At 31.5% G+C, this 10,065-nt stretch overlaps 2 protein-coding genes across 2 annotated transcripts; one reads left to right on the top strand and one right to left on the bottom strand.

Annotated features, from left to right (window-relative positions):
- Positions 1-6,260: 6,260 nt before the first annotated feature.
- On the bottom strand, positions 6,261-7,716 carry LOC145168414 (calcineurin B-like protein 3). Its single transcript, XM_079087235.1, has 7 exons — positions 7,612-7,716; positions 7,237-7,437; positions 6,987-7,145; positions 6,796-6,878; positions 6,659-6,718; positions 6,479-6,573; positions 6,261-6,388 (listed from the first exon to the last, which is right to left on the bottom strand). Exons 3-7 carry the CDS (start codon positions 6,988-6,990, stop codon positions 6,376-6,378), a joined length of 255 nt encoding a protein of 84 aa, XP_078943361.1. The 5' UTR covers positions 6,991-7,145; positions 7,237-7,437; positions 7,612-7,716; the 3' UTR covers positions 6,261-6,375.
- Positions 7,717-8,624: 908 nt separating this feature from the next.
- LOC145104903 (uncharacterized) lies at positions 8,625-9,839 on the top strand. The gene is made up of 2 exons (XM_079042065.1): positions 8,625-8,867; positions 9,058-9,839. Exons 1-2 carry the CDS (start codon positions 8,645-8,647, stop codon positions 9,837-9,839), a joined length of 1,005 nt encoding a protein of 334 aa, XP_078898191.1. The 5' UTR covers positions 8,625-8,644.
- The last annotated feature ends 226 nt before the right edge of the window (positions 9,840-10,065 follow it).

Below are 10,065 nucleotides of genomic sequence, written 5' to 3'. Positions count from 1 at the left end.
ATCTCACTATCAGTTGTTGTTCTTCTGATTTCAAATAGTTCATGCTTCATGTTCAACTGATTTCTTATATCTGGTTTTATTCAATCTATGTAACCGATTTGTTCTTCTGATATTCAAATGTTGAATCACAAAAGGTTAATGAATTTTGATTTTTATTTTTCGTTATCAATGGTTGATTGTGGTTCGTTAATTGATTCGATAGTGAACTATGAGCGAATCTGAATTATGATATTGGTATTTGTAAGGTTCCGATTTTGAAGACAAAAGGTTGATGACGAAGTAGACTTCGAATTGGATTTTCACGTATACTGTAAATCGAGAAGATGATGTCAAGTTTGACTGTCGATCTTGGTAGTTGATGTGCGAATGGTTGTTTATGAGTGACCTAATATCGAATAACGAATGTGAAAAAGGAGAAGCGGAGGAGAAGAATGCTTAAATGGTTTTCAGATCAAAAAATAGTTTCGAATTGTTTTGATAATCAGTGTCAATGATTTGAAAGTCAAAGCTTCTTATAAAGTCAAAGTTGGAACTTTGACAGAGTTCGATACTGTATATGTTTGATTGAATAGGTATTGATATCGGAAATTTGTAGATTGGGAGTTCTACATGTGGTGGTCTCTTGGGATCGTTCGCATCTGAGAATGCGATTTGGATTTGGATTTGGAGGTCAAACAAGTTTCACTTTGAGTTAATTGATGTGGATGTCGAACAAGGCTTCGCAGTGGGAAGTTGGTTTGGATGTCGAATATGATATCGATGTGTGATGCTTGTTGTTCGCATCTATGGATAAGAATTTCGGTTTTGGGGTCAAAATTGAGTTCGCATCTACAATAAACTATTGGGGTTGCTGATGGTTCTCATTGCTACTGGTGTGTGGTTTGTTCATTCGCATCTGGTAACAAATTAGGGGAAGAAAGGAAAATGTTCGCATATGGTCCTTATAGTTTCAATGTTTTGGTAGTTACTACCCACTTTCACAATGGGAATAAAGTTTTGTGAAGTATGCAGAATTTTCGATTTGAACCCCTACAGTTTATGCGAATTGGCAAATTTTACCCAGTTTCGTATTTAAGGTAAAAATTCTGAGAAATGAGAATATTTTCGAATCTGGTCCCTAAGGCTTTTGCGAATTGACACTTTATGCTCAGTTTCGCATTTGGGGTAAAGTTTCGCATTGAAAGCAGTTTTGGCGCAACGGGTCACCGCAGAATTACGAAATTGGCAGTTTATACCCATATTTTCGAAATTCTTGCAACTCTCATCCAAAAGTCGAAAATTTTCACAAAATTTTGAAATTTTTCTTGGCTTTTTGTGATAGTTTTTCGTGCAAGATTTTCACGGTTGCATTTTTCGCACACACCGAGGGGGAGATTCGTCAAGTTTATTTCTCGAGTGGTTCTCATCCTTTGTGGGTTTTATAATTACTTGTTGATTATAAAAAGGGGGAGAATGTAGAAATGGGTATTCGAAGCTTCTCGGTTATTCATTTACGGATTTGAAGACCGGTATTACTTTGAGGGGGACTTGGTCTAGATCGACCGAACTCGTTTGGAAACTGAATCCGGGATATCCAATCCTAACTTTGAAGGGGAGAATGTTATGGTGCAAAGTTCTCATTGGATGTGGCTTACCCTCTTGTATGTGTAAATGGGTTGAGGCTTTCCTATAAATAAGAAGTGAGTGACTCCCATTATGTAAGACCCATTTGTGAGTGTTTGCTTAGTGATAGAAATAACAAAACCCAATTGTACTCTTACTATTATAATGGAGCTTAAACTTGTTTATTTACTCCTTGTGTTCTTGATGTTTGCACGATTCACTAGATCTTTACAATTCCGCACATGTCACCATAATCAGGATCATTTCAAATATCTTGCAAAAATTGTAATAATATGAACTATATAAACAAATCGTTTGATCATATCTCTATTATATGATAATCTTATTTAGATTAATGTCAATTCGAAAGCTATATTAAAAAAGGAAAAATGGCTTATCTCTTTTTAATTATTTTATCCAAAAATTTAAACTATTATAAAAACCATAACATTGCGATAAGTAGTATTCTAGTCCATTGATGGCGTTTGAATTATATTTTTAATGCACATAACGTGAACAGTTTTTAGGCGACAATTGGTTTTCTTTCGACTGGGTACGAATAGTTTTGTTTTTAGTAGCGGGTGTGATTAGTTTCATTCCAATGAATACTTTCTACCCAAATGGTTTTCATAAACCATGTGATAAATAGTTCACGATAAATATTAATTGTATTACATATTTTAAAATTATATTATATAGTTAGAACATGTATCATTATAATAGTCTTTTTCATATTATTGCAAGTCATGTTAATGTTTTTTCGTTAGTAGTCATTGTGTATTATTCACTTATATTAAAAAGTTATAATTATGTTATAGAAATATGTTCCATTTTATAAACAAAATTGCATGACACGGTCATCTCATTCATATACAAACCATGCATGTATTGTAAAAGTCATGGATTATAAATTATATCCTTCCTCATTTATTAAATTAAAAGATATATTTTCTCCGATATAAAAGGAAATACTTTTTTCCATTTTCAAGACTTCTTGAAATATGAATACCTTTTAGTTGTTTTACAAATCACATAATACTATACTTCAAATTAACATAAAATAATTTAAAAATACCAATTTCAAATAACATAAGATAAAAATGCTTTAACGAAGAAGATTGTCTTTATTAGAAACAACCCACCATGATAACATTTGGATAATACAATAATGGCAACATTTAAGATAATATATTAATTTGAACTTCAACTTAAATGCTATGGTTATAAGAAATCTATTGTGTTCGTTTGTGCTATATTTGAGATAAAATAATGTAAAAGACTTTATAAAAAAAAACTTAGTGGTTTCCTTTTTTACTTGATAAATCTTATGAATATATATATATATATATATATATATATATATATATATATATATATATATATATATATATATATATATATATATGTTCATTTACCTTAACATTCAAATTGTCTTGATAGGCTAAGTGGAAATAATGGATTAGACCATAGACATCAGTGCAATGCCACTAGTCTTTCAAACATGTTACATGATCAGCTTTTGCAATTACTTCTACATCAGTGTAATATCACTCATCTTCCAAAAGTGGCTGCCACATCAGCAACTAATTTATATATTCTAATATTTATCTTAAATATTAATAATAATTATTATTTAGTAACAAATTAACATAAAATACAATTATTTAGTGATACAAAACTTTAAGTATATATATATATATATATATATATATATATATATATATATATATATATATATATATATATATATATATATATACTACACAACGTATATAGATATTGCACGAGAAGTCAAAAAACAAAGGTTAACTTAAAAAAATACGATTCATAAATAAATAAACAATTTAACAAAAAATTGATTTTATAAAGTTGATATAATGATCTCTAAAATAATTTTGAAATCATATATACTAGTAGAAACAAATATCGAATATTCAATGTGAGGATTGTGGCTATAATTTATTAAAGACTTAAAATAGTTTTTTTATAAAAATAATATAGTAATATTAAAATGGCCCACAAATTACTTTTACAAGTCTTTCAAACTATGAAAGACCAAACCAAATGTGGCTTTCAATTTGGCTTTGCAAGGTCCGCTGTGGATGGTCTTAGTGGTTGTTTCTCACCCTTTTTACATTCTATTGTGCAAGTACATGTTGCACCACTAAAGAATAATCTAAACCTACCCATCAAAACCCATGAAATTGCTACAAAACAAAAAGATTAATGAAAATAATGAACTTATAGATTTTATTAAAAATTTAGCCATGGTTGACAAAAATAACCTTTGCCTTCAAATAACTACATGTTATAACTGGTTAGCCTTTTGAAAATATATCGAGTTATAACATTGTACTTTCAAAGTACAATACTTTAATAAGAGTATATAAGGATAAATTAAAAAATAGAAAGAAAATTAATTGCTATTTCTTGAATTTAACCAATATTATCTTTAAAAACATACACACACAAACACACAAAAACAGACTCACTGACACATACACACACTACACAAACAGACACATGAGACATATATACACACACATGACACAACACATATAAAATATATATACCATACATGCAACCAGAGAAACACCATATAAAAAACTAAAATAAAAAAGATGCATACATGTTTAATAGATACACACAAATCCAGTAATCAAGAAACTAAAACTATCAACTACATCAATGTTACCTGTTACCTGGTAAGAAAAGAGAAACATATTCCACAAAACAAAATCAGACGTGTATAGAATCACTTCTTTCAACCATGTGAATTAAAAAAAAAGGAGCATTGCAAATACATAGTGAAAAAGTTTCATTTTTATATGATATCCTTTAACGATTAATCGACAAGCATAAATGCAATCTTGAAATGAAGAAAGTTTTCAGATAAGTAGATGGTAAGAGAAATACTTTCAAATTAAAACATACCTGAAATGCTTGTCAGGGTCATTGCCATCACAAAATCAAAAAGTGAAAAAAAGAAAAGAAAACTGCAACAACTACAAAACAGAAACAACAGAAAAAATGAGGTTTTATGATTTACATACCATAGATGGTCAGCCTGAAACTATCATTTTCTTCGGTGTGTCTGTCATTCCATACACAAATGTAGAAAAAAACCTGAAGAATGAACAAAAAAAACCTAAAAATCAAATAAGATCTATAAAAAATTAAACACATATTGTAAAAACAAGGGTCGTATGTGATACCTTAGAGCCATTGACCAAGAGATGATTTGCAAGACTTCGTCCCATACCTATGCATGAATGAAATACACTTCAAAGAAAATGTAATTTCTTCTTCTTTCTTTTTTCGAGTAAATTGCATTTTGGTCGCTAGTTTTGCAATTTTAGTACCGAACTTTTATAATGCAAATTTGGTACTTGTTTTTGGGTTTCCATTGATTTTATTCTCTACATAGTCTAAGTAAATAACCTAGTCGTTAGCTCATTTCATTCCAATCCTAAGCCTATTATTTTAAACATATGCAACTTTAACCTGCTTAGTTTGTATCTCAACATCACACAACTATATCAAGGTCCACAATCCATAAATTTATTTACTGGTAAATAATAATAGAAAATATAATGATCATACGAAGGAATATTGGAATGTCATAAAAATCAAGACATACCTCTTCCAGTAGGTTCTCTTTCTCTTCTTGCTCTTCAACAATCAAAGAGTCTCCCACCACTGTAAAATTAACAACTAATTACTCCCTCATTATAAAAAATGTCAAAATAAAACAAGCGTAAACACAAAAACATACCTTAGAATGGGATTTGGGGAAGAAAGCCATAAACGAAAATGAAAATTAGACCTACATGGAAAGCAAACACAAAAAATGAGGCATGAAATCTAGATCTTTTTCCTTGATTGGGGAGCACTTGAATTGAAAATTCTTTAATCTTTATCATCTACACCATGCGAAATGAACGATTAGTTTTGATAAATAAAAAACACATATATATATATATATATATATATATATATATTTGTTAGTTTTCCTTATTAACAATTGTTGCATGTTAGTTTTTAATAAACCCAATCATTCATGTCAATATGTAGTTGATTTGGTTGCTCTCTCACAATCTGTAAGTTATATATATATATATAACTTACAGATTGTGAGAGAGCAACCAAATCAACTACATATTGATATGAATGATTGGGTTTATTAAAAACTAACATGCAACAATTGTTAATAAGGAAAACTAACAAATATGGTTTCTGAATGTGTTCATCTGCAACGACCATGAATTAGAAACTAAAACAAAAATCAAGATCACTTTTGTGGTTTTGGGCTTGAAATATTATGTTATCTTCTATCTGCAAAACATTAGGATTGAGAGTGAGGTTATGGCCTGAAATCGAGATCAAGAGTGATGTTTAGGGCTAAAAATCGTTGCTTACCTTGAATGTGCAGTGGTTGTGTCTAAAAACGTGGCATAAGTGTTTTAGTTTCAGTTTTCATGATAAACTTATCAACTGTAAGGCTACATGTTAGAGCATCATAAAAAGTGCCTACAACAGTTGTATTTGAAGGATAACTTACACTATAACCACCTGCAAGAATTAATAAAAGGATTCAATCTTAATTTACGAACAAAAAAATAAAATAAAAATAAAAACAATGCGAGAACCCTACCATGGACAATGAGTTTCCTAAAAACAAAACAATCACTTCTGTTACCCCTTCTAGTCATAAGCCTTGAGGTTGATTCTGCCACCAGAAGCACCTCCGCCCGTGGTACCTCCATCTCCACTTTACCTAACTTTTCTGGAAAAAAAACAAAAATTAACTTCAAGATTTTGGAATAAAATGAAGTTTAATGTGTTTTTTTTTTAAATATGAATTTTAGGGGATTACCGGCCGTGAAACGTATAATGAAATACTGATAGTGGACGAGCAAACTCTTCAAAACTAAGGATTCCATTATGCTTTGTGTCAAATAAGTCAAACACCTGAAAGTTAAAGTATTAACAACAGGCTTCCATAACAATGTCCAAAAGTCAAAATACTTTAGTTGTAAATACTAAATAAACATACCCGATCAACAAACATGCTTTCCTTTTTATTTGTCTTAAATAATGCCAATTGGAACTCCTCCTGTGATACAAATGAAATTTTTTGTTATATTAAAAAATAAGAGCAACATAGAAACTGTAAAGAATGTTTGTACAAACCTTATTGATTAATCCGTCATCAATAACAACACTGCTAATCTTCTTAAATAACTCATAAAGTGCTTCTATTTCGCTTACGCTAACTGCATTACACCATACACGACTTTTGTTAGTATGATATGTGAGTGTTTTCATGCCAAAAACAACAATTTTGCAAGCCTAATAGTGAAATATGGATCAAAAGGGTATACACATTGTCTCTCTGGCTAGAATTTCAGGATCTTCAAGGGTTGTTAATTGTCTGTATGCTTCAAGATCACAACAATGGAGCAAGGAAACAAATAAACGCTTGACCCCCTAAGAACTGAGACATGGTACTTGTTGTATATCAAAATGCTCCATGATCGTTACTAGAAAGAAGACCAAAAGAAAAGTCAGAGGTCTGACCTGCAAATACAAACATGCAGATAGAAGAGAGATATATGAACAGATAGGAATAACCTTTCGACCATTTCGTGTCGCTGCTAAAATAAATATTTGATTTTTTTTATTCGGGGCAACCAATGCCTCTAGGGCTTCGTTGCTTTGCTGGTCGAGAAAAAGGTGGCAATCGATCAATTGTTCTTCATCATCAAATGCTACTCAAGCCAACTTCTTTGTGGAGTTGATTTGACGAAGTAAGAGTCGATAATTGTTAAACACCTGATATTTATGTTTCAATAGCAAAATTGAAAGCAATTTGATGCATAATTTACTCCGATATAAATGAGCCCAGATCGAAAAAGTGGTTTTCGGCATATTTGAATTGGTTAAAGATTATAACTTTTTCAGCATTCAAGAATCTTGAATTGAAAACATGAAAACATAAAAACATACCTCGTGATTCTTGGAATCAAGTCCTTTGCAATTAGCTAGGAAGAAATAAGGAGGATGGTCGTCAGAAATGGCTGCCGAAGAATCAAGAGACGCATAGGAGATGTGGTTTAACGATGGTTGCATTATGTATAGAGGGGAATAGGATTTTAAATTAAAGAGGGATCGCGTACGCATTTTTCAAAAGAAAAGGCATTCGATTTTTTTTTGTGAGGATGACATCATCAAATTGATTCAAGGGTGTTAAGAAAAGCCAATCAATTGGCTGATTGTTGAAGGTAATGTAATAAAATTTCTTTTTTTTAATATATATAGAGATAAAATATTATAATATATTTGCATTTAACACTTATTAATTACAAGTTCAAGTAAAAGCATCCACAATGTATAGTTCAATGAGAGAGTTGAATGAGGTGGCATGCCTAATTGGCATTCAATTGATTAAACTCTACCATTGTGGGATGTCATGTTGGCATTCAATGGATATGAAGTTCAATGGTCATTGAACTCTTCAATGGGAAAAAAGAAACCTTTTAACTATTAAATATATATTTCATTGAACTCTATTGAGTTCAATGCATTGTAGGAAAAATAATATAGAGTTGCATAGCAAGTAAAATGATGATGTGTCAATCCATTAAACTCTAACAAGTTTAATGCATTGTGGATGTCCTAACGGGATGAAATCGATATATGAGTTCATCAACAATTCTTAGAATTTTTAACTTGACATTTAAACTTAATTATAGCTTCCAAACATTTTTGTTACAGTCACAATTTGGTGATATATTGACTTCAAAAATCTTCAACGCCAAACTTGCCGAACACAACTTGCAACACTTCAATATTTTAAGAATTAGTTGCAAACTCACTATGTAGACTACTTATATATACGAGGTTGGAGATCCTCTATCTCGTGTGCCATTATTTAATACAATATCATCTTTTGCAATTTCAAAAATTAAAACAAAAGATGATGATGTTGGGTGTTAAGACACTAGTGATAATTTTATTTTTACAGGCAACGTTGGTGTCGATGGTGACTGAAGCAGCATCTGCTAATAAGGTAAAGCGTGTTAAGCCTCCAAAGCCTGTGAAACCTGTACAAGAGCTTTTAACATGCAAGAGCCGAAAAAGCAGGTGTTTCATGAAGCGCATCAAGTGCCCAGTAGAATGCCCCAAGGTTAAACCAAAGAACCCGAAAGACAAAGCATGTTTTCTTGATTGCTATTCACCCAAATGCGAGGCCGTGTGTAAATGTAAGTCAAAGAAACCCCCCTCTTCAAAATTACAAGATTTATAACATTTATGGTTCCAATAGTTTTCATTTATGGGCTGTTATAAGTGAAATATGCGAATAAAATGAGCAATTGCCATCGAAAAAACATACACGCATGAAAATATATATAGTTCAACTGATAAATCATATATTTGTGTGCATGTTGATAGCACGTAAACCAAACTGCAATGGACCTGGAGCTGCATGCTACGACCCACGATTCATTGGTGGTGATGGAATTGTATTCTATTTTCATGGAAAAAGCAACGAGCATTTTAGTTTGATATCTGATTCCGATCTCCAAATAAACGCACGTTTTATTGGACTTAGACCTGAAGGGAGAACTCGTGATTATACATGGATCCAAGCACTGGGTCTTAAGTTTGGCCATCACAATTTCACTCTTGAAGCAACAAGGACTGAAAAGTGGGATGATAATGTTGATCATTTAAAGTTATCATATGACGGGAAGGAATTGTTCATTCCAGAAAGCCATTCCTCCGAGTGGAATTCCACAGAAGGCAACATACAAGTTGAAAGGACTGCAACAACCAATAGTATAACGGTGAACATACTAGATCTTGCTGAAATATCTGTCAATGTAATTCCAGTATCAGAAGAAGATAGCAAGATCCATAATTATCAGATTCCAGCAAATGATAGCTTTGCTCATCTGGAAGTACAATTCCGATTCTTTGGTTTATCATCTAAAGTTGAAGGAATTCTTGGTAGAACTTATCGTCCTGATTTTGAAAATCCAGCAAAACAAGGAGTGGCAATGCCTGTGGTTGGTGGTGATGATAAGTACAAGACTAGTTCACTCCTTACGGCTGATTGTGCCCTCTGCGTGTTCTCTCCTAATGAAATCAAGGATGAACATGGCTCGCCAATGATGGATTTTGGCATGCTTGACTGCACGGGTGGAGGAAATGGAATTACATGTAAGAAATAAGTTTCTCATACAGTTTTTTATTTAAGCATGTAACGATTGATTTGTGTTTTCTCATTTTTTTTTTCTATTTTTTTTTTCTTACTTTTGTACTTGGCGATGTGCCAATAAATAAATTTGATTCCTTTTTTATATGTTTTAATTGATTGATGCAAGAAAATATAATAAATAAAATAATCATTATCGTTTTTTTACTGGTGTATTTAGTTTAGGTTTCTCAAATGTTGGT

Source organism: Lactuca virosa, chromosome 4 (assembly GCF_052849685.1).
Source record: "Lactuca virosa cultivar CGN04683 chromosome 4, Lactuca_virosa_CGN04683_v6, whole genome shotgun sequence".
Classification (NCBI taxonomy): domain Eukaryota; kingdom Viridiplantae; phylum Streptophyta; class Magnoliopsida; order Asterales; family Asteraceae; genus Lactuca; species Lactuca virosa.
Note: the sequence above shows the minus strand (reverse complement) of the source record. Positions and strands in the feature narration are given on the sequence as shown.

Excerpts from the sequence above, each read along its gene's own strand:
- LOC145168414 (XM_079087235.1), bottom strand. Across the intron at positions 6,719-6,795 it reads ATGACGGATTAATCAATAAG|GAGGAGTTCCAATTGGCATT; the intron begins GTTTGTACAAAC and ends TTTGTATCACAG. Across the intron at positions 6,574-6,658 it reads AAAGCATGTTTGTTGATCGG|GTGTTTGACTTATTTGACAC; the intron begins GTATGTTTATTT and ends TTTAACTTTCAG.
- LOC145104903 (XM_079042065.1), top strand. The coding sequence starts at position 8,645 with ATGGTGACTGAAGCAGCATCTGCTAATAAGGTAAAGCGTGTTAAGCCT. Across the intron at positions 8,868-9,057 it reads ATGCGAGGCCGTGTGTAAAT|CACGTAAACCAAACTGCAAT; the intron begins GTAAGTCAAAGA and ends GCATGTTGATAG.